The sequence below is a fragment of the Stegodyphus dumicola genome, chromosome 2 (genome assembly GCF_044657685.1).
Source record: "Stegodyphus dumicola isolate Sdum_Otavi_A_Nest chromosome 2, ASM4465768v1".
Taxonomy (NCBI): Eukaryota; Metazoa; Arthropoda; class Arachnida; order Araneae; family Eresidae; genus Stegodyphus; species Stegodyphus dumicola.
The window spans coordinates 221,874,128-221,900,432 of record NC_140769.1 but is presented as its reverse complement, the minus strand read 5'-3'; the positions used below and the strand labels follow the sequence as shown (position 1 = coordinate 221,900,432).

At 31.7% G+C, this 26,305-nt stretch overlaps 1 protein-coding gene across 3 annotated transcripts in view; it reads right to left on the bottom strand.

Moving 5' to 3' along the window:
• LOC118205495 (DENN domain-containing protein 1A-like) overlaps positions 1-26,305 on the bottom strand; it is a 117,575-nt gene that overhangs the window by 75,814 nt on the left and 15,456 nt on the right. For 2 of the 3 annotated variants that reach the window (XM_085811799.1, XM_085811801.1), the window contains exons 4-9: positions 24,162-24,211; positions 22,284-22,391; positions 16,236-16,305; positions 14,342-14,443; positions 8,415-8,468; positions 8,131-8,192 (exon numbers count right to left, since the gene is read on the bottom strand). In XM_085811799.1, the coding sequence (XP_085667925.1) occupies positions 8,131-8,192; positions 8,415-8,468; positions 14,342-14,443; positions 16,236-16,305; positions 22,284-22,391; positions 24,162-24,211 (446 nt within the window). Of the gene's footprint in view, positions 1-8,130; positions 8,193-8,414; positions 8,469-14,341; positions 14,444-16,235; positions 16,306-22,283; positions 22,392-24,161; positions 24,212-25,803; positions 25,848-26,305 lie in introns of all 3 variants that reach the window. The other variant, XM_085811800.1, reaches the window with a different exon arrangement.

Here is a 26,305-nt window from a genome sequence, read left to right as displayed (position 1 = left end):
ATGGCAGAATTGCGAGATCTCGAAGTGATTAACATGCACACGGGTCTTTTGTCGGTCTACTTTAAAAATTTCACGCCGTTCCGGTTTTCAAGAGATATAATGTCGCCCCATTTCTGTTTTTGCTTTGTCTGTTGGCAGTAGAAATTTTCTATTCATTTTGACTATACCACAAATATATGTTCTTTTAGTGAGAAGATCTTCAGCTAAAGGAATACTTGTATAAAAACTGTTGGTAAATAAAATTCGGCCCTTGAATAATAGATCTCCTATCAATTTCATGACTACATCATGAAAATGTGTTTTTACAATTCTCGTTTAATTTTTTCTGGAATAAATTTGCATATTTTATGTATATCCGCCTGGAACGCCGAGTTTGTACAATTTTATTCCGTACTTGTGCTGCTTACCTGGTATATATTGACAAAAACTAAGGCGTCCTTTCCACGGAACCATGCTTTCGTCAATTACTATATTTTTACCGGGTTTTAGTGCATCTTTGAATGTATGAAGAATTTTATCAACTACATTTCAGTGTTTATGTAACCGATCCTCGATTCTAGCCGTTTCATTATCGGAAAAGTGCAAGTATTTCAATATTGCTAAGAATCAATAGCGTTTCATTGCCTTCTGTATACGCGCATTCACATACATCCCCTTTTTGGACCAATACAATTGAATTTTGGGTACCTGCACTACACCCATAATAAACAAGATATCAATTCCCTTTTTGTAACGGAGTTCCATGCTTGTTGATGTTGTCTCCTGCCATATGCCACATTCACTATGCCCTGTTCAGCGAACCTATTGGTCTCTTCAACGATGATCTCCAATATCTTGTCCATGAAGAATAATTTATATAATGCAACAGGATCGTCGCAGTCCGGTCTCTTCGATCAGTAGATCTTCCTCTGATGCAGATTTTTCTACTATTTTCCGCCATTCTGCGTCATCATCTTGGTCAAATACATCAGACGACCAAACTTCTTCCTTCGTGGTATTTCTATCAGTTGCCATGTATGATGATGATGAAAGTATTCTATTTCTTTGTCTCTTTCGTATGATTCCAGATACGGATTCATCAGACTAATAACTGAATTCCATATTCCCAGTATCTAATATTTAGATGGGCAAAAATTAAAAATGAAAAATGTTAATCGCCTTTTTAGAAGAAAAGAAACTTTTTACTACCGTAACACTTACCGGAAGAAATGTGTGCTCAGATGATTCGTTATGTCAGAACACTACTGACCTTGCACCTCAGACAGAATACTTGCACACTAACAGTACTCTCTCTCTCTTGCCATCAACTCTAAACTTAGTAAAACTAAATACTATTGGTACAATAAATACAGGAAACCAAATACTATTGGGGCCTCAAGTGCCTGGCCACCTGGAAACGTCAGTTGTAGGTTCGATGAAATCACCGCTTGCACTCAACATAATTTACGACAAATGCATGACTATTTCTTTTTCCTAGTATGACATTGAACATATGCATCGTTTGCCTATTGACCGGGCTTATGGCCATTAAAAACGAATTACGGTTTTTCCCAATTCATGCGACTGGCCATCGTGGGTCCTATCAGCAGGCCAGACCACGCGTGGGCCATATGAGAATTTTGGGAATTCGGTTTATTTGAATTAATTAGTTGGTATTAGGGTGCAAGCATTAAACAGTATAATTTGGTGGCACGCAGCCGCACGGAACCACAAACCGTATCTGGAATATAACAAATATCCGAGCCGGCATCAATGTGTTAAGGAAGTATTAGCTATACAGCATTTTGTAGATAATAATGGAGCTTAATATGCATGCATCTATAAAAGTCCTTATGCACCTTTTACTTTCACAACTGCTGACCTAAACTTCCACTTAGGCCTATACTTTCATTTAGCCTGATACTTCCGCTCACAAAAATGTTTTAAATTATCCAAATGTGGCATATGGCAGGAGACAACGTCAACAAGCATGGAACTCCATTACAAAAAGTGAATTGGTATCTTGTTTATTATGGGTGTAGTGCAGGTACCCAAACTTCAATTGTATTGGTCCAAAAAAGGGATGTATGTGAATGCACGTAAGGCAATGAAACGCTATTGATTCTTAGCAATATTGAAATACTTGCACTTTTCCGATAATGAAACGGCTAGAACCGAGGATCGGTTACATAAACTCTGAAATGTAGTTGATAAAATTCTTCGTACATTCAAAGATGCAGTAAAACCCGGTAAAAATATAGTAATTGACGAAAGCATGGTTCCGTGGAAAGGACGCCTTAGTTTGGGTATTTTTATATTTGAAAACCCAATTTTGTAAAATTTAAGAAATCTAACTTTTTCTACAGTCTACAGTTAAATTTAATAAAAGTTTATACTCATTCTAAAAACTAAAATGCAAAACATTTTACCTTCACAAGGCAAAAATTGACCAAGAACATTCATTTTAGTTTTATATCATGCTCCAGGTTCATACACAAATTGAAGATAAAAATACTTGGAACAAAACTCAGCAATGGAACATCAATTAAGAAAAATGTTTTGATGTTGATAAACTAAGTTGGGGGTTAGCAACCTTTTGGTCACTGAGGGCCCAAAATAAAATTTAAAATTCTTAGTAAGCATCGCCCATTCAAATTTTATCATTATACATCAAACTTCACATTGCAAAATAGTTTTGTTTAAAAGATATAACTTTATTGAACTGAATAACAAATAACGTAATACAAATACAAAGTAATCCTTTCTGCAAATACTCAATCTATCTGGGAGAGAACCCCTTTTAATCTTCTTCGTCAAAACCCAGTCACTCATCTACAGAGCTAAATGAAGAGCACTTGAAATTTCACACACTTAAATGTAATTCACAAAAACTGGAAAGTATAAACAAACTCAGCTGTGATCGTCAATGACAGCATTCACATTTACTGAACTCTAATTAACTGTAATATTCTGACACTTCGCATGAAAACAATAAAAGATCACATAAATCCGAATAGACGAAATTTCCAGAAATGAATGTAATCAAAAACTGAATATCGACATATAAGACGCAGAGTCAGTGGAAAAGATGCATCCCGTTTTACAGACCTATTTTCAAAGAAAAAAAAGTGCATCTTATACACTGGCAAATACGGTATACTCTTTAAATAATTTTTTTAATGTCAATTTATACTCTTTAAATTATTATTATTATTTTTAATGCCAATGCGAAATTTGTGTTTGTAATTCATCTGCTAATGTATTATAATTGATAATTTCAATTGCACATTCTTAAACAATTATTGAAGTATGAATCAGTAAGTTTGGTAGGATACTTTGACTTCAAGTAAGTCATATTCAGAAACAATGTCTCATAATCATGTATCTGAGCAATAAAAATTAATCTTCACCACACAAGACTTTAAAATAGGATCTTGTTTTCTGTTTACTAAGCTTCAAAGTATTTCATTAGTTTCATAAGATAAAAAAAAAAAAAAAAAAAAAAAAAAAAACCAGCATTTTGCAAGCTTACTATTTCTATGTCTTTTATATTGTTTAAAATGAAAATAGTTAAAAATTGCTGTAGCCGTGTTTTTGGCATCAGTAATATTAAAAGGGTTCATAAAGAATTTTAAAACAAGCTCTAAAGTCACAAAATCAACAAATCTAGAATCAAGTTCAATTTGCACTACAGCTGTAATTTGAAGACATGAGTCTGTATTAATACCATACTCTTTCAGACAATTTTTTGGTATTAGGGAAATTAAACTATTCTGAAGAGATGAGGCCTATACAATTCTAACATTGACTTGAAGCTACTGATATCATTGATCACATCAGCAATCTGATTATTCCTGCCATGTAATTTCAAATTTAGTTCATTAACTTTCATTGTTAAATTGGTAAAAAAAAAAAAAAAAAATGTTAACAAGTTTTGTCTTCCAGCTTTTCATAATTTTTTCCCTTGGGATGTTAGAAACATTTTTACTAGTGGTAATAAATTGATAAATCACTCAAGTATGTTTCCCTTTCTCAGCCAATGAACCTCAGTGCTCAAAAGAAAATTGGTAAATTATATATCTTTGTCATTTTCCAAAAACTGTTTAAATAGTCTATATTGCACTCCACTTGTCTTCATTACAGAATTGATTATTTTAGTAACAATAGCAACTGCATCTTGGAATTCCCCGATTTTGGCCCACAGTGATTGCTGGTGTAGTGATATGCAATAGATTTTGGAAAAAAGGATCTTGTTGGCATAACGAAATGAATCCAATAGTCTTTTCTATCCTTGTGAACCGTCAGTTGCTATTGAAGATAATTTCTGAATAGGTATTTTAACATCAATCAAAAACATTTTTATTGCATAAAATAAAGCCTTTGCCCTTGTGTGTTCTTTAAGTGGTAGGATTTTTAGAAACTCTTCTTTTATGGTAAAATCCTCAAAGGCCAACTTGACACTTATCACCAATCATGCTGTATCTGTTATGGCTTTCGATTCGTCCACTTGTAAGGGAAAAAAATGTACATTTGTTCATATTTTTATCAACTGGATTCTTAAGTGACCTACAATTATTTTAATTTTCCTTGTAACGGTTCTAGCTGACAATTGCATGGTGTTTATGGCTGAAACAATTTCTTTTTTATTTTTAAAATCTAAAAACAGAATGTCTGCAGATTCCAACGCTGCTTTGTTTATTATTGCTCCACCTGCATATGGTTCTTTTTTATTTTTTCCTTAGCACAAAGAATATACGAAATCCTATCTGATGCCCTTGATGTTTCCAACAGTTTAGTAAAAGTATATTGTTGCTTTGAAATCGATCACTTTAATGATAAAATTTTATTTCTTCAAAGTTCAGATAGTTCAGGATACTTTGAATCAAACTTTAAAATGCACTTTATGCAACACTTTAAAATGCCACTCAAGGTTAATTTTCTTAGGATTTGCTACACTTTTGTCGCATAATAAACATACATATTTTTCTTTATGATTTTTAAATCAAAACTGGTGCTCCCATTCTTCATTAAAATTATAAGTGCGTGCTTGCTTAGTTTTGTTCATCGTGGGTTATTACAGGCACACAGACAAAGTAGGCAGACATCTTGTTTTACACCTGCTAAGTCTTTCTGCCCACATGTATAGGGAACTGTATCAGAAAGGTTACAGTAAATGTATCAACCCTGCTACGCCACAGTGCGCTGTTGGAGTGGTCCGACTTTAGTCGGCTGCGCTCCACAGTGAAACATTTCGAGCAGCAGCGATGCAATAAAGTGGCTGTTTGATGCATAGTGTAAAAATATATAATTTTAATATGTATTACATAAAAATAAACACAAAACTGCACACAAAGCAGAATAATTTAGTATGGGTGCAGTGTTACTGACGCCTGAACTAAGTGATGAGTATATGCAAATTTTCATGAAAAGTACTGATCAATACGAATTTTTTTTTAAAGGAAATTTAATTCATAAAATCTTACCATATTTGCATTCTAGAAAACAATGGCAGACTTCGGCATTAGCACATAACTAAACTGCAACATTATTTGCATAAATTAAAAATGAAAGTAATTCTAGTTTATTAGATAATGATTCTACAGTAATAAAACTGCTACAGAATATTAATAACATATTTTCAGAATTTGAAAACTTATAAATTACTTAGATGAAAATTCTTTTGGAATACTATATAAAATAAATTATAAATTAAATAATGAGCAATTTCTGATTAACCCACAAATTCGTTGCCAACATTGGTGAGAGATGTTTGCTTAAGTAACTTTATGTCTATTTCAATGATAATTCTAGTGCTTTTTTTTACATTCTTCTTTTCCTATACTCCTTGATCCTTTTTGTGCTGTTGTTCTCCCTGCATACACAGTGATCTGCACTTTTATATACAAAGACATCAGATAATTACATAAATTTGGAACCAAAATCCTAAAATGAGAAAAGAAAGAATAGCTGCATGATCCCTTTGAATGAACCACATTACATACTATGCATGTAGAAAGTAAAATTTGAGATCTCACCACATGAAAACTGCAATATGTGGTTCACTAATGTGCTAAAATGCTGAAGCTTCATAACATGGACTTCAATCTGCAAATCACACTGGTGAAAATATCCACAGAAGTGAAAAGGCAACTGTGTACTTTTTGGCAAAATAGTGCATTAAATCACAAATAATATCACTAAGTGACATTTAAAGTAAAAAAAAAAATCTACTCCAGCACACTGCAAATTATTTTTTAACCGACTCTTCCCCCCAAAAGGGGGGAGGAAGCCCAAAATTTATAAATTAAATATCTTGATCAATTTTTACCATACTAGGAAGGGAAAGTGTCAAACATTTTGCTTTTTATTTTTTATAATTAATATTAAGTTTTTCCTATATATAATTTTTAAAAAAACTATAGGACCATATAAAAGATTAGGTTTCAAGTTTTATGAAAGTGATTTTTAAAATTTTAAAGTGCCCAAACACGACTATTTGTATCAGTTAAAAAAAGACTTTTATAATTGGAAGTGCAAGTATGTGACTAATGATCATAAAAATAAAGGATTTACAAGATATTAATAGATGCAAGTGCATAATCATTTCTTACTACTTACCAGACCAAATTCAAGTGTGGTTATTATAAAAATTTATTAACTTTCTGCGTAAAATGAGTATAATTAGAGCCTATTCTTTATCCCAACAGACTTAAGGTTCATATAACCTACTATTAATTGTTCATATCATTTTCATATATATATATATATATATACTTTGCTACTTCCAGCATCAAAATTAAATATTACTTCAAAAATACCTTCACACATTTTAAAACAAAAATTTTTATTTTAAAAAAATCTGTGACTGCCAAAATATTAAAAATATCACCATAAATACTGAATTTGAATTGACTTAGTTTCTTCTCTTCCAGTAATCTAGGACTTGTAAATTTAGCATTTACCAATTTTGAATGAGCTCACCCTAGCAGAATGGGTAAGAGGGTCTCCCACCCCTCTCCCCTTCTACCAAACCACACAAGGGGTTATGGGTTATTCAATTATGGCAAAGCACACGAGGGCTATCTGCCTAAAGGGAGGGATGCCTTCGTGGAGGACTTTATAAGAGAAACTGGCTCATATACACGTTACACATGGGGAAAAACACGAAAACGCCCATGCAGCCAGCCCGTTCGCGGGATTCAAACCTCGGACCGAACTACCAGTGTTCAGCGTCTTTACCGCTCGGCCGCTGGTGGGCCCAAACCACACAAGAAAACTTTTGGCTCGCCACATATTTAGACTGCTGCCATGCTGCACTGACACTATACATTTACAAACATTCAGGCCTTCTCCGAGATTCGAACCCAGGCCCATCGATATGGCAATCAACGACACTAACCACTATACAGGCTAGGTAGCAGAAAATTTTTAATACTTATTAATGAAGCATTGCACCTTCTATTAAAATTTTATTATAAAGTTACTGGACACAGATTTTGTTCACAAAAGTAACTAATACCTGTCGTATAATAGATCTAGTATTAAGAATACAGTATTTTTTATCTTGGGGGGACAGTACTTTTTATCTAAATGTATGCAACACTGAAAAATTAAGCGCATTTGTATGGTTAAAGCTTCAAAAAGATCACATGTATCAAGCAAGTCAAAGCACAGCTCTAGAAGCGACAAATGAAGCAATTAATTCACTTACTGAATATCTACGGAACAAATAACAGAACAGCATTTCAAGATCCAGTGATGCATAAAAGAGTTTAAAAACTTTTAGGGGAAAGCATTTAAATCAATATAATACATAAACAGTGCAAATAATAAACTATTTTATTAATATTAGAATTTAACAAGCATTCTTTATTCGTAAAAAGCAAATTTAATGATAATTCAAAATTAAATTTAAATTATTTAAGTTTAATTTAACTTTACTATTTATTCTTATGAAACAAAATATTTCACTAATATGTATGGGAATACATGACATATGGACAAATCATACAAATGAAAAGTAATAAATAACCTATACAGAAAAATTAAAAAGTACCAAAATATTACTTTTTTTTCCATCTTTAAAAGATAATTACAATTTTATAAATTATAATATAAAGCTTAGACAGAAACACATTTCTGAATACATGCCTGGCAAAAATAGTCATCATGTTGTGGGCATCAACAGCATTGAAGTACTCTGTCATATTTCTCTAAAAATTAAATATAAAAATATTTAACACTGCATATATTTTACTTAACAAAATTTCAGAAAACTATATTATAGTTCTTCATAAATTATTCACAATTTTCTTTTAACAAATCCACTTTCCTAGATAAGCTAAAAAGAACCAAATACACATACAATATACTGAGTAAATTATAAATCAAAGATTAAAAAATGAGAATTTTAAACCTAAGGAAATAAAACTTACATTTTCTGGAATGCTGGGAAGTTTCTCATGATCAGGACACACAGCAACGAAATCCTTAACATATAAAAAACCAATAATCACTGAGTATTTAACACAAAAATAAAGTTTATCATTATTCATTCCTAACAATGCCTCAGGATAAAAAGGCGGAATAAAAACTAAATAATACTATATATATGCATATATATATATATAGACAGAGAGAGAGTATCATTAATTTTTCATTTTAAAACAAATTATCCCAGTACCATTTCCACACAAATGCTGCTGAAAATTAATCAGTTATACACAAAATATACATATATATATATAGGCAGCAGAATGCTGTTAAATTATATTTTCATAAACCTTCTTAAATCAATATATAATGTAATTTTTAATAAAGCTAAGTATTAATAAAAATTATTGTTGGATTACTTATAACCACTCGCAAATAACTGAAAAAATTTAAAATATAAAAATTTGCAATATCAACTGCTATGACTTTGAAAATCTCTACACATCTCTCCCACTTAAATAAATCTATGAAAGTCTTCTTGAACTACCAAATTTTTTCCTGAAATGGAACATTCCTATTCTGAATTTGTAAAAATGGAAAGATTATCTCTTTTTCACTTTTCAATAACTTTATCAAGCATGCAAATATTATTCATCTACAAAAAAATGGTATTCCAATGAAGTTCTTATTCAACTCACTTATGTAACCTGTATTTGCTTAATATAGAATATAAATTTCTTAAAAACCTTTCAGATAATGATTTCCAAAATATTTGAATGCACTTGCAGATATATTGGTGATATTATCACATTCAACAATAATAATCTCATTAAAATTAGTAACATATACCCCAACAGTCTAAAACTTAACAGAGCCAATAAAGATCAATTAATTATTGATTATCTGGACCTTAGATAATCTTAAAAGAAATAAGACTATTTGATAAAAGATTTTAATTTTTCTACAATTAAACTTATAAATTGGAACACCAACATCTCTAAAATAGTTATATCCAATAATTCTTAATCAAATTACCAAATTTAAAAAAAATTGCACAAAAACTGAAAAAACAAGAAATAGTTCTTATTAAAATTTTACAAGAAAATAATATTCCAATTAACTCCATTAACTGTCTCCTAAAATAAGCTGGAGTAGTCTACACCCTATAAAAAATTTTAAAGTAATGAATTTTTAACCTGAAAGTTCTAATAGAGAAGGATAAAGAAGAAAGTTTTAAAAGGTTTCATAATGCATTACTGTACAACTATACCTTTTATTAACATGGGCCTACTCTATTCTAAGCTGTCATGATAAAACCATGATGTGAAGATTTTATTCATTTCTAACCTTTCTTTTTTCCTTTTCCTACTTGCTTTCTGAATTTAAAATATATATATATATATAATAATAAAAATGACTTGCTTTTGATTCACCACTGGGATGATTTATATTTGCCACCACAAATTAGTTTCGCCAATAATGCCAAACTGGCAACCATTAGTCTCCTCTTTTGAATTTCAATCTTTTGTTTCTTTGTTGGTATAACATAGATTGGTGCTTCCAGTTCTCTAATAGTTTTCATGTATATTTTGTAATTACATATTATTTACATTTATTTCATTAAAATATGTCTAATTATACTTTCCTTTATTCCTCTATAATTTAGAAAGGTTCATCAGCTAATTTTGGATTAACAAAAGTGCAGTGATTTTCCAAAGGGGAGAGGGGTTCAACTGAATCCGATCTACCTCCTCTTGATAGTTGAATTAGATTTCAATTGCATTCCTCTACCTTGACACTCTTTTTTGCATGTGTGTTTTATTTTTTTTTATTTATTTTTGTTATTGTATTTCCACTCTTTTGATTAATATTGGTTGAATTTTACATATTTTAATTTCATTTCATGTCTTTGAGGATTTGGTTTTAAATTTCTTTTCTTTTTTTCCCCTCTCTCTGTATATATATATATGTAAGATAAAAATGATTTCCTTTGCTTTTATTATGACAATTAAGCCGGTAAGGATAGTTTCCTGCAGCCTGAAACCTCAATAGAAAATTTAATTCAGCTCTTCAAATCATTGTTTTGTGATAAATCCAAGATAATGTGAAATAAGTGAATCATCAAGTTTGTTTTTTCAGTGTTTAAAAAATAACAGATCATTCTTCTGCTGTGGTGTTTTGCTAGTGCTTCAAAAAAATAATCACGCGTAGTGTTTACAGATTGAAAGTAATATCTCGATAAATTGAGAAGTTCGAATGCCTAGTAAAAAGGAATATTGAATTTGCTTCGCCGATGTCTACAATATTTAGAATAAGAGTGCTTTAAATCATCAGTGTATTACCGTTTAGGAATTCAGCATTACAGCGAGTTCAAGGTCGATCCGAGTTAGTGTTTGCAAGTATGTGCGACAGAAAATTATTTGCACTTCCGCTTTTTCAACAGCTCAAAAATTGTTACATTCGTGTGACTCTAACTCAGGAACTAAATCATTTAATATGTTGTGGATTCTATAGTTTTCATTTCAACTTTGGTTAAAATCTCCTGCAATTTTATTTTGAGAAAATCTGAAATTCTTGTTCATTAATGTTTCTAATTTTTCATAATTATGCGTGAGAAAATTAAGTAACGAATTTTAAGCTATTTAAATTACTCATAGGGAAGGATATTAAGATAAGTTTTTATGTTTTTGAAATTTTGTTGAGAATTTTGAATACGAATTTTATAATTATTCTAAAAATAAAGATGTTAAAAATAAGTAAAATTATTACAGATACGTAATATGAAATTATGGTAAATGCATGTTAAATTTATGGGTGATTGTATGTTAAGTATAGTGTATGTCGAGGGAGTACTGGTTCCTTCAACAGAGGCCTGTTATTACCTCTGTATAGTTGTTCCTTTTACCCTCTTCATGCAAGATAATGTTGGAGGCTCTCATTTTATGAATGCATGTAAATTTTTTATATTATTATTATTATTATTACTATTATATTTTTTATTATGGAATGTATTAGTGCAGTTCTCAAAGGCCAGTTACCTTAATGCAAGGAACGGAGGCCTTTTCAAGTAACTGTCTAGGCACCCTGGGCCACCAGTACAGAGAACACACTGGTTAGCTCAAGAGGACAGCCCTATTGATGGATATGGTTTGTTTAGAAGTATTGCGAGGCCTTCCAGTTGGTAAAAATCAGAAATTGTAAATGAAAGATGATAGCGGTGAAACCATAAATTCTGAAAATCTTAATCCTATTATTTATGATGTTAAATTATAATTTATCAGTATAGAAATAAGTATCATAAATATTTATGTGCATCACATTTAATTATAAGAAATGATTATATAAACGTTTTTGTGATATTCTGTAATAACAAGAACCTTCCCTGATGAATTATGATTATGTGAACTCTCAAACAAAAAGACTGAAATGCTGAAAAATTCAATAGGACTCTAAAAATTAAAAAATTTATTAAAAAAAATTGATATTTATAAATTATACTTTACAGGACAAAAATTTTATGATTTATGTTTGTTTTTTATTTGCTAGTGCTTTAACTCTCTCTTTAAAAAGGCTTCTCTGTCGCTACGCCTTTTTCTTTTTGAAGGGGGGAATATGTAAGATAAAAATGTATGAATCAGAATTATAATATAACTATAAACATTAATTCTTCCTCTCTATTCTAAAATCGTAATAACTTATCTGCATTGCGTCATTCAAATTAATCATGCGATCTTACGTAACTGTTAATACCAGATTGCCTCTTAACAACCAATCACCGAATTGTAAACCAAAACTTTTCTCTTCGCGTGCTTCCATCTTTCATAACTAAGCACTTCAGCTTTTGCCCTCTACTCTGCTAAGATGTAATTTCGCTGGCTTGCTTTCCTTCTCAATTATATCAAAAATGTAATGTTCTTGAATAGGCATAACTAGAGTGCCAGGGTGATTGTGGCCACAAATATCAATTGGAAATAAAAATGGAATTAAAATCGCTTCTACTGCCAAGTTTTATTTACGAAGTCAACACATTAGCTTACGACACAATCAGATTACTTCCTCTTCAATATAGGATAACTACGCATCTACAGTGTTCCGTCATTTCCTTTGCTTTTATTATGACATATATATACATACTGCAATTATCTGATACGTATGTCTATATATATTTTAGAAATTAAAGTTATATTAAACATTTGAAATTATTCAGCAATGAAAATTGCAAAATGTATAGGTAATTCAATAAATAAGATAAAAATAAAATTTCACTTTAGCTAATGCTGCCCAGCCAATATAGTGGTTAGCATCGCTGAGTAACGTGTGGAAGGGCCTGGGTTCGAATCCTGGAGAAAGCATGGATATTTGTAATGTACAGTGTCGGTGTGGTATGGTGGCACTCTAAATATGCGGTGAGCCAAAAGTTCTCTCATGTGGTTTGGTGGAAGGGGAGATGAATGGGAAACCCTTGGACACGTCTCCCCCAGAGTGCTCTCCATGAAAATTGGGGGCTGAACTGAGCCAAATTGCACTGCTCAAGGCTGTTGCCAATGGCAGGCGTAATCTTGCGCTCCTTGCCACGAGGATTTTCATGGGCTTCGGCTGACTACGTTAGACAAGTGAGCATAAGCAACAACAACATACAAGTCATATATACTGTTAAAAAGTACAGCTTGGCAATTTCTTTAAACATTTATTCCAACAATTTACTTAGGTATTTATGCCAGCACAAAAGTCAGTGGCATATGCCTAACATCATGTCATCAGGCGATGCTGAACTTCCTTGTCGGTTGCAAATTGCTTGTTACTGAGGTTGCTCTTCAGTAGCACAAACAAATAAAAATCATGGGTGCCAGTTTGAGGTTGCAAAAAGGATGATCTGTAGCCCCCCCCCCAATAGCAGCACCACAAAACATCACACACACCGTTGCCATGCAACAATATGGTGTCTGTTTGTAGCAATTCAGATTCTTCTTTAAACATAGCCTCTTCCAACCAATCCAATGCATCAGAATAACAGGCTTAATTCACTGACTCTCACTTGATTAAGGAAATGTACATGAAGCACAATAAGATATACTTGTTTTTATAGTTATGTAAAACTTTTAATTCCTGCTCTTTTTTTGGTAAGACAAGAAAATCAACAAGCAACATCTTAATTTATAAACAATGTTTGGTACTTTTCCGTTTCGCCGGCGCAAATCTCACCAAGCATACTTTATTGGTGACAACATACAGTATACACATAAAAAATTTTAACAAATGTTAGTATAATTTTTTATTTTTTTTTTTTTTATTTTGAAGGCATAAGCATTTTAGTATCATTTAAAATTTTGTAAAAAGACAATAAATTTGTAAAAAGACATTTGCCGGTTCATTATCACGTGATCCCAAGCGATCTCATCGCACACAAACTACACTACAAAAATCTAATTCTCTCAGTAATAATCTACATTAATTTCAAGTTAAATCTTGATTTGGAATGCAAGTTTAAATGCATGAATTATTTCAATTCGTACGAATAGCTTACTCAGAAATTATGTAAAATCACAGTGCTTTACTTCGCTAGTGCAATCTCATTAGAATTGATGAATTTAACCCTTAACTTTGCCTTTTCTATATTTTCGCCATCGGGTGAGTGGTGTGATTGCATCCTAATTAACTTCATTACCGCAAATGGCCTTAGGGCATAAAATTGAACTATCTGATCAAAATTCTATCTAATTGTACGCAGTATTGAAAGAAACAATCAATCTGATAAGAAATTGCTGCGACTTGTTTTGAAAATGAGGCGTATACGGTTACCAGTTTTAGCATCATTTGTACCATTATTGGCGACTTTATTGCCTGCACCGGCAAAATGGAAAAGTACCCAATGTTTCAAAGAAATCACAAAATTTGTATTACTTTTTCAAAAAATAAAAAATGATCATACTTCATTTTTATGAGATAATACATGAAGCTCAAGACCAGGTTCTGGAATTTGAGCTTGATATAAATTTTCTAAAAATGATTTCACTTCTTTTGATTTTTCAATCTGAAAAAGAAAAAAAATTCAGAAAACTGAAACATCTAAAAATTAAACAGTTAATAAGTTGAGAAAGTAATCTATTTAAAAAGTAAATTATAAACATGCAAAGTATTCCAATTTAGAGCATGCCTTAAATAACACTGACAAAATTTTAAAACTAATATATAACTAAAGTAATAAAGCCTACATTAATTTTTAAAAAGTTCCAGTTTCAATTTTAAAAGAGGCATTTTCAGACATCCAATAATTATAGATTTATATATTGAATGATTGCAAAACTTTGTGTCACTTTCACAAGCGGTAGAAACATAACAAACATGCCAGCACCGATGCTCATTCTATAGCCATGCACCATACCATTGGAAAGAGAATAATTAGTAAATTTAGAAGCAAATATCATTAACTGAAGTCAATTTGTACACAACAGCAAGTTTTCAATTTAACAAAATACAGAATAAGAAGTTACATTTACATCTTCATATGCTTTAAAAAGGAGTAAATCTTAGAACTATAATCTCCCCCCCCCCCGAAAAAAAAAAACTTGAGACATATATTTGAACTAAGCTACTGCTGTCAGCTTAGCAAAAAACTGGTTTGGTATTTCTTAAAATGGAACTTAAACTCCACTTCTGACATCCTTCTAGCAAAAATGATGACATTGTTCATGCTAAACCAAGGGTTATAATTAAAGAAATTAGTAAGAGGTTTAAGACTGGCAATAAACCTCCATGAGTTATAAAAATCTGGATTCAATTCTAAGCTTGACACATCGATACTCTAATGTTTGATGAAAAAGAATTGACTGAGCAGCCATTTGTCTACTTGATGACATAGTTGTTTTTAAACTGCACAGTGAAACAAACAATGAAAAAAGAATCTGGCATAAAAATATTCAGGGAAAAAGAAGCTGAAAACAAGCAGGTGAAACTACAGAAGCTATAACAAGAGCTGAATTTTATCTAATGAAAGTACTGCTATCTGTTTGGTGGAATCAGAATTTTTAAACTTCTTCCATCTGAAACAATTATGGTGGAATTATTTAGTTAATGTTATGGTGGAATTATTTAAGTACTCAAAATAACTCATCAAGCTTAAGGAGAAATTTACCCAAAATTTTCAGTTTGAGCCACACACAAAAAGGTAATCAAAAAAAAAAAAAAAAAAAAAAAAAAAAAAAAAACCCACCATTCATCAAGAAAATGCCAATACTACCCGTTGTCAAAATGATGTTTAAAAATCAAAGGAATTAAAATGGAAAATTCCTCCAATAACAATCATATTCTACATATTTTTCTGTTTGAGATTTTAGTATCTATTGGTCTTTACAACACAGTTTAAATGGCGAGGAGTTTGAATGGGGATTATCCAGAAGCTGTCAAAAAAATCATGTCTATAAAGCAGCAATTTACAAACTTGTAAAACTTAGTAACATGTTATGGAAAATTACGGCATCTATGTCACACATAGAGAAAACTATTTTCGTTCAGCTTTGATTACTTGTCCTTCTCCAAACTATGCATAAATTTTGCAGTCATCCAATACACATCTCAAAATCTAAATAAACTATTTTAACAGTTATAGACTACCAATTCACAGAGGAAAATTTTTACACATTCTTTATTTTGTTTAAATCTGGCATTATTATATTTGTAATTGTAAATCAAGCAAATGATTAAAAATAGCATTACAATTTGTTATGAAATAACTATGGAACCAGAGATGGATATTTTTAGTTAGACTACATAAGGGCAGACTTCTGAGATTTAGAAAATAAATTAAAAATATGCAGAGTGCTAACCTTTTCTTTATTTGATAATTCTGCTACATGATTTAGAACCTTATAAAATACTTCATGCCATGGAAGGTAACTGAAAAGAAATAGAATAAAAATAAAAGTTTGCACAAAACATTTTGCTTAATTAAAATCAGAAAACATTAAATTAAGAAGTTATCAATGTGTACTTTTATGAAAAAATAATCAGCAAAGTAAAATTAACACTTTTGTTTCAAATAAATACAGTGCCCTACACTAAAAAGGTTCATTCAGAAGGACAGAAGATATAAAGATAAAACAGAACATATGTATATAAAAAACTGTTGGGTTTCACAAGGGTATTTTTTCAGCCACATAGAATGCTTAGAAGATGAGAAAAAGTAGCACAATGTAAATGGCTCAGGAAATGAGAACATTGCCACAGATGACAGCACAAGCAGTTAAATATCACACCCATGAAATACACAGTCTACAATATATTAAACAATTAAAAAAAATTCTTGAGGAACAGTATTAGTTAACTTGGTCAGTAAGTGAAATCCAGCATTGGCAGATTTGATTGCATATGATATCCAATGTGGTCCCACAAATTTTCAATTGGAAACAAACTGAGCAATCCTGCAGACAATAGCAGCACTTGAACATTTTCAAACACTAATCTAGAAACTCTAGCAGTGTGTAAATGGACATTACCTTACTGAAAAATTAGACATTATAGACCATGAATGGCAATTACATGGCATGCATGCCAAACTTGGTACAAAATACTTGGTACCTGGTAGAAATTTTCTTTGCATGCCAAAATATTTTTTAAATATCTATGAAAATAAACAGTATAATTGGAAGAATATTCTTTCTATGTCACTAAGTGACATTCAGTATCATATTTACCCACCTTGTGTTTTTCACAACTCTGTATGGAGTTGGATATAGTAGATCTGGCAACACTGTACTGTTCAGACCAGTACAGTAATGTTATGTTTTGTTTATTTAGGGCAGTGCGTGAGCTTAAATAAACTTTTACTAGTAGAATTTATTAATTATTAAGTTTGTGCTTCACTATAAATATAAAAATTACTATGAAAAAATAATTAAAGTGGCATTAATAAAAAAGCAGAAACTGCAGGATGTAAGAAACTTTGCAAATACTTGGACTGTTGATTATGGCTTTGTTATACATGAACATAAAAGCCATTGTGGTCTGTGTTCTGAAATTACTGTAAGTTTTATTACCAAAATTTAGGGGGGGAACTACATTAATATTACGGAAGTTAGTTCTGAAATTTATCAAATGATATCTAAACAATCAAAAGTATTTTTGGATGATGAGTTTATAGAAACAGTTATTTTAAAAGCTGCCCATAGGTTGTTTCAAGATTTCAATACTAAAGAAAGGATTATTCAAACAATTCAAGAATTGGAACTAAATAGAAGCACTTCTAAAGTTAGGATTTTAAAAATGAAATAATAATAATTTTTATCAACTATTCAATGACATTAATAGCTGTGATTATATCTCAATTTGTCTAAACGAAACAACTGATATAAAGTCATCTGCCAGATTAGCAATTATTGCACATTTTCTAAATGAGAATGAAATGCAGAATAAAATACTTAAAACAGATTAAAAACATATATATTTCTGTTATTATAAATAGAGTTCCTAGTATGATTACACAAGACATAAGTTTTATTAATTTATTTTAAAATGAAGTTGGTCATTAAAGAACAGGCTTTCAAAACATTATTAACTAGTGGTTTCAAAGAATTATACGAAAAAGTTAATCAAATCATATAGTTACATGAGACATGCATTAAAGACAAATAAAAAATTTTTAAAAAGATGTTGACTGCAAATATAAATGCTCTTTTAATGTGCAATAACATACATTAGCTACGCTGGGCAACATTTGTTAATTACTTAGAAGAAATATGCCTTTTTTAGATGGTTTAAATAGATCTCATTTTAAAGAGGTCTACAATACAGAATGTTGATAAAATTAATGTTTTGCATAACATATAAATGATCTTAATACAAAACTGCAAGATCATAGAAAAGCAACTGAAGTTATGTTTGGACTAATAAAGGAAGTTTCAATGTATATTAGATATTTTTATTAGACATATGGAATCTGGAAAACTTAATACTTTGCCAAAACTGAAATCTTTTCTGAATAAATCAACATTAAAAAAAAAAAAAAAAAAAGAGAGAGAGAGAGAGTTTACAAAAATTCTTTATTTAGTTACAGAACAATTTTCAAAAATATTCAAAGATTTCAAAAGAATTAACAGGTTCATGAAAATGCAAATCCTCCAGACTTATTTGACAAAGGATTTTAATAACAATCTCATTAATTGGATAAATTAGAAAAAATAGATATGGAGACTGCAAAAGCACTTGCAAAAGTATTTTTCCTGTACCAAGATATGTACTTTCAAAGTCTAAAAACAGACTTCTAACAAATCATAAGAATAGTTCATTTCAATTGTAATCATTCAGTCCTCAATCCTCGCGAGTGAAGGTTGCTCATCATGAGCTCTCTGACTACGACAAGTGAATCGAACAAAGATGAGAATCTATTGATGGATGTTAGCGCCCCTTCGGAGCCACCTTCTATCAAGGAAAGCTGTGTGGGTCTACCACCCGCAGATATTTTGGATAATAACAATGCTGATTACTGGATGAATCTTCTCAATGATTTAGATGTCAAGACTGCAGCGATTAAGACTACTATTACTGAATGTCAGAAATTACGACCAGTCACGGATGCAGACACGACAACGGAACGTCTTCTCAAAACTCTACATACGCTCCAGACCCAGGCTGCAGATATAAATAAAAGGTAAGTGTAATCTTCCTTGTAATTCAGGCATTGGCCCCTAAAATGTTTTTACCCTTAAGAGAAAAAATAGTGATGCTAAGGTAAAATGCAAAATTAATAGCAATTCTAAGAAAGTTGATAATGAATGATTCAAATTACCGACTTAAACTGCTAAACTCCAAAAATTAGAAAAAGTACCTTTCAATGTTGAATGTATTAATAAATTTAATGCGTTAAATGATAAAAATGATGATAATGCTGAAAATATTAGTAATGCCACGCCCAGCCAACAGGTAGTGCAGCAGCAACCGAGAAATAACCAGTCTCAGACTTTGCCTCCCATAATGGAAGATTTAAACATGAGGAATTTCTAAAAAAATTATCATTAATGACTGAAGCAAAATTTATTGGAAAAGTTAATGGTGAGCTGTTAAGATTCTGCCACGGACTGCCGAGGACCACAGAATACTTAGTGCTTGATTTCAGGAGAAAAAGATCGAACACTATGTAACAAATGCTAATTATGCTTGACCTATTAAAGTAATGTTTAGAGGGTTATCCAACACTACTAAAAATGGATGATACAGCCAGTACTCTAGCAGCCAAAGGTTTCTCCATAAGCAAAGTAACTCAATTAACTAGACGGAAAACGCATGCTTCTGTGTCATTATTTCTGGTACAAGTAATGAAAAATGAAATATCAGACCAAATCTTCTATGTTACTGATCTGTTACTCTTTCCTGTGATGGTGGAGAAGTATGTATTCAAGAACCAGGTGCCACAGTGCTATAATTGCCAAAAGTGGCACCATTCTTCAGAGAACTGCTTCTTCACGCCTAGATGTGTGAAATGTTCAAACATCTAGGCTTTTAGGAATGTTTTCAATTTATAAGAACGACATCCCACACAACCTCCTCACTACACTAGCACTTTATGCAGATGACACTGTGATCCTCCACCAAAACGCATCTATGGCCGCAGTTGTACAAACATTACAAGAACACATCCATGCACTAGAGTCCTGGATGATAAAATGGAAAATTAAGACGAACGTGGAGAAATCAGAAGCTGTTTACCTCTCCTACCTGGATTTGGATATCACTCTGAAAATGTATGGTATCAGTATTCCCTGGGACAAGCAACTTAATACCAAGGTGTCACTTTAAGACCAAAAACTCACATAGGCCCACACGTTACATACATATACTTAAAATAAGTTTTGGGGTGTTAAAGCTTCACTCAACCCCCTAATTGCCCAAAACTCGAGTTTGTCTATTCGAAACAAAGTTCTTGTATTCCAATCCATTATGCATCCCATCATCACCTATGCCTGTCCGGTCTGGGGTTTTCTATGTAAAAGTACTATGAAAAAAAATTCAACAAGTTCAAAATATGCCTTTAAGACAAATGGCCAATTGCCCCTAGTTCATTAGGAACAATGCAATTCATTGTGAACTTAACGTGGATAAAATTAATGTACGCTTTGCAAAAATTGAAAGAAAAGTTTTTAGGAATATCCACAAGATGAATAACAGCTCCATCCCACAGCTGGATTATAACTACCAAGATAGAGACAACAGAAAACGACTGAAAGTGATCCTTTTGCATCTAATTATGTAACTGTTCTTTGTTTTTGTACTCCCCATGCTACTTAAAATATATATATCTTTTGACAACTTAAAATTGGTTTATTTCCACTAAATTTAACTTTGTCTTAAATTGCAACACAGGTGTCACCACCTATGATTTAAAATTTTAACTACTATTAGACTGTGAAGCATATGTGTTGCCAGCTGATAGCAACTTCTGTCACTTACATATCGCCAAAAGTTATGTCTTAAAATTTCTCAGTTAATTTGTACTTTTTCCAACTTAATCTTTATTTTAATTTAATTCAATAGACATTTAGGCCTATTATTATTGCATTCCATGATCTTTTTACAGTAAAACAGACTTACTCCAATTCTCTACATTGGATCGTAATGTTATTTCTTTTTTAACCCCTGCTCCCGACCAATGCCTGATTTGCAAGTAGATGCACTTCCTTTACAGGTTCACCATTGGACAAGACAACCAGTAGCTCCGCTCCCTGCAACCAAGTATCTCCAGAGACAACGCCTTTCAACTCAGTCGAGCTCTCGCCATTCTGACGATTGCACACAGCACAAGATATTGCATGTTTAGCGTAATGGTAGGGCAATTGCATTTACACCACCGGACATCTTTAGGAGAACTATCTTAACGCCTGCTGCATCTGAAGATTTAAACATCACACTTTCACGAGATTTTTATCTGAACTACGAACTTTGTCACACTAGGGTAGAAAAGTTATACCATTTTCACATGAGCTCAACACAGGATGTGGTTTGATAACCCGGGTGCTTGCTGACAAGTGTTTCTAACACTTGAGTCTTCAATTATAATCATTATTAAAATTTAATAATTTTTTTGTAACATTTTTTTATATTGAATAAATATTGCCCTCTATCTTTATGTTTGTGAAAATTTGCAAATTAATATTTGTTTGGCATGCTATTTTAACTTAAAATCCTATTTGCCATCACTGGTACAGGCTATTAAGGAATGATAGCAAAATGAGTTACTAAATCATGCTAACATAATATGCAATTCTCAGCATATCTATGAGACATATAACAGGTAACTTAGAATCATTAGATGAAACACCCTTTATCACGATGCCAATCTAATAACAGGCATGGCAGTTACAAACTAAACTGGGATCTGACTTTTCAAACGACTATGCTCAAATCTGTTAACCATCAGCATCCAGACAAAAATGCTGTAAGAGTAATAGAATTCATTACTACAAACGATAACATTCTATTCATGATTTCAGTTAGTACAATCTCTGCACCAAACCTGACAAGTACTGCAGTGACAGTTACTATAATGGTTGCATGCTGCACAAAGAAGCTTCTAGTTTATGGTTCCAATTATTATAGTTCATATATATATCTAAGGCATATGACATAAAGCAGCACTTCATATTACAAATGCATCAAACATTTCTGATAAGGCATGCAAACATCTGTTAGCTTGCACTAATGCCTCTATGACACATACTGAACTTTCATGTTATTGATGTCAAAAGCATGCACAGATATGTATAATGCTGCATATGTGAAATAATATGACATGCAAACCTTAATGGTTCACACAAATGTATAACATTGCCTCTCTGAAAAGTATGCAAATGGGAAGGATTAAAATAAAATATAACTCCAATTACCTGAGAATCACATAGCAAGAGGATGAATGTGAAGCATGCCTGCAGAAACCAAAGGTCCACTGACTATCAATATTTGTCAAGACAAAGGAAAAATGTTGTACTGCATTGCTAATAAGATAAAAAAGTTAAAGTTTACCATAATACATATTTCAAATAGGACTGCACACTTATAAATGAAATTATTTATTAAACACAAAATAAATATCATTAGTAGTTCATCACTAAATAAGTTATTAAAATAAATACAAAAAAAATGAAGGCATGAAATAAACTTTAGTGTTTTCTATACTTAAATATTTTTTTACACAGTTTATTAAACACTTAAATGAATTAAAATTACTTGGTTAAGGATGTCAAGAAACATGAGTTGGAATGTCAAAAAACTGAAAAGGTACTAAAAAGTTATCTGCCATTAAAAACAAATGATATGATTTACTGAAAAGAAATGGCATACAAAATTGCTTTGTTGAAAATACTTAAAAGGTCTCAGTGTGACCTCAGCCAGCAATTTTTCAGAGCTAAGATGTTTTCAACTTCTTGAATTCGGGTAAGATGTTCTTGATGCTACTTTAATACAGACCTCATAGAAGAATTTAATATTAGGAATTGCAAAAGTAGCTCTAAAAGAAAAATACAGTTCAATACAGAAGGGCTTGGAGATTCTTACTAAGGATTTTAATATTGATATTTTTTATCGAGGCCTCTGATTGATATTTTTTATTGAGGTTTGTTCATACTTTATTGAGGAGCAATAATTCACTATTTGGATATATACTTAAAAATATGACATACATAAAAATCTAAAGAATTGCTGATTTGTACAGAAGGTTTGATTTTCAGTGGAACACAACTATTATGAGTGATCTCAGCTAATCAGACTTTGACAACTTAATAATTTTTTCCTCACTAAAACATTACTGAGTTCAAATTTATAAATGTTCAGATTATACAAAAGATTTACTAGGTAAATTTTTAATATAACAAATTATTTTAAAGTCTTTTAACTTATTATCTGACATTGAAGAACTTTACAAACATATAATAACGCTCATTTCAAGGCATTAGTGAAAGGTGTTACTTTTTCTAAGATCAAGAGCTTCATAAACACGTGGCCTTCAATTTGTGCCGGGTATGCATTCCTGAATAAACAGGTACATATTAAAAGATTTTATACAGCAAATCACTGAAGTTAAAAACATGCAATTCCAATAGCCTTATATGAATGTTGCACTTACAGCTTTAAAACAGCATAAAAATAATAATGAGAATTTAAAAATGAGTACCATAATCACGCGATATCCACATGCATATAAATACATCAACCTATTATAAATTACATAATAAAAATATATTTGATTTCTACAAAGATTAAGATTGTTCCTTACATTCTCAGAAATCTAGAGTGCTAACAGCCAAAATGGCATAAAAGACAAGATATAAAAATTTATATTTTAAAAGTAGTTTTTATCAATTAATAATATTACACATTCAGGGTAATGTACTTGGGAAATAAATTTTCTCGCTTTTCATGTTACATTATACAGAAAAACACAATTTCGTTAAAATTATCCATATAAGTACAAAATTCGAAACAATAGTTTAACAAATGTGTGTGTGTGATTATGGCAAAGCCTCGAGGGCTATCTGCCTAAGGGGAGGGATGCCTTCATGGAGGACTTTCTAAGGGAAACTGTCTCGTATACACGTTAAATATGGGGGAAACCACGAAAATGACCATGCAGCCAGCCCGTTTGCAGATTTGAACCTCGGACCGAACTACCAGTGTTCAGCGACTTTATTGCTCGGCCGCTGGTAGGCTCCTATTATAATAAATGATACACAAGCAACATCAATTTTATACTGAAACAAGACACATACTTTTTAAATTCACAGGGATAGGCAAATCCAGGCATGGACTTCAGTATCTCCTGATATAAAATAGAAAAAAAAAAAAAAAAAAATTGAGAAATAATTGAAAAGTGAAATATTTAACATGAAAGAAAAAAAAAAAAAGAAACACACATTTACATTAATATATATATATATATATAAGAGCATAATTATTAAGTCTGAACAATTGGAGAGAGGGTGCGATAAGCTAAATTCCCCTGATGAAGGAAGAGTTTTTCAGTGGCAAATAAGGTTGTATTTCTGAATTAACAATAGGTATATTTGTTTGAATAATTTGACAGGGTGCAATACTACTTTACTTCACAGTTTCCTTTATTTGATTTACAGTTTTTGCTACGGAAACAACACTAGCCTAAGGAGAGTGATTGTGGTCCACAAAATTTTGACTTGTTTGGTTTGGTTTATTCAATTGGCAAAGCACTTGATGACTATCTGCCTAAAGGAAGGAATACTTCGTGGAGGGCTTTCTAAGGAAAACTGGCTTGTATACACATTACACATGTAGAAAACCTCGAAAATGCCCATTCCAGGCAGGATTCGAGCCCCAGGATGAACAACTAGCGTTTAGCTACTTTACCGTTCAGCCACTGGAGAGCCCACGAAATTTTGAGGATAATGTCTTTCATTACAAATTTTTGTTGCTGCATGTAATTTTCCCATTTCCGTGATTCACAACACCAATAATACTTACTTTTACGATTTCTTTCACCATTAAATAATCACAAACAGTAATCTTTCCACAAACGTTTTTGGACCAAACAATTTAACTTCATTATTAAGGGTGAACTCTAGATCATATATGTATATGGATAGCGCATTATGCCAAATAAGAGTTTCCTTAAAATGGTATGGACATAATTAGTGCATGCTCCAGCAATTCTTCTGCACCTATTCAACAGATGCCTGCACAAAATGAACTGGTCGCTCAACAGTTGGTCAACCTTTTTCTAAAAACAATCTTCTCAAAATAATCTCTCAAAAGACAATCACCCCCCAAGCAGCCAACAGTGGGCAAGTGATAAAATTGATAACACTGGGTAGTTTGGTCTGGGGTCCAAATCCTACGGAATGGGCTTGCTGCACGTGCTTTTTCCCATGTGTAAACGTGTATATGAGCCAGTTTTCCTTGGAAAGTTCTCCACAAAGGCATCCCTTCCCTTATGAAGATAGCCTTCAAGTGCTTTGCTGCAAATAAATAAAACAAACTAACCTCATCTGGGACATATTTTTTTAAACTCTTTTTAATGATATTTCCAGAAATGTATTTTAGGTCTTTATTTAAATCTTTGAAATGTTGATTCATTGGCATTTCAAACTCTCCGTATTTTTTTAAATGTTAATCTGTCGCCATTTTAGATAGCTGGAATTTGGGCTGATGGGTTTATGGGAGTCACACAGGTGTCACACCCAATCTGATGATGGGTGTTTAGTGCAAAATGGCACAATAAATGCCTGCTAGCATTTAGACTTATTTGACTGAATTCACGTGGAGTCGAATGCATTCCAAAGGGAAAATATTCTCTGCTATATTGCAATTTTTATTATATGCCTGCTGTTTAGTCTTACTTTAAAAAAAAAGTATTAATTAATTATTATTGATGTAACTTACCAAGCTGATAGCAACATCAAATCAAGTCCATGAGTTCATGAGACCTGAAATGATCCAGAAATAATTCCTGACAGGAATAAATTTGGTCTTAAAGAGAGACAATGCACAAAATGATATGAAAAGGAGTAGCTTGTGAAGAGTTGTAAATAAGATATAAAGGATAAATCTTGCAACTGGAAATGCATTTCTTTTGATGCAGATGACTACTGCATAATCTAGTTTATGTAGTTTGGGTTTCTTTGCTGCTACTTGCCTCATCAGGCAGCATCAGAGATAGTTTTCAAGAACAAACTGATGTTAAACTTGATCCAAGATGCAAATTCCACAACAGAAAGGGAATTACAGACTAGTGCAGGAATGGGCAAACTAGTACCTGTGGGCCAACTCTGGCCTGTGGCAAATTAAAATTTTTTTATTATATTTATATAATAAAATTTTACCAGATCTTCTTTGTCATATGATCAACTTAAATATCAAGATGCCAGAAAAAAATAAATTTATC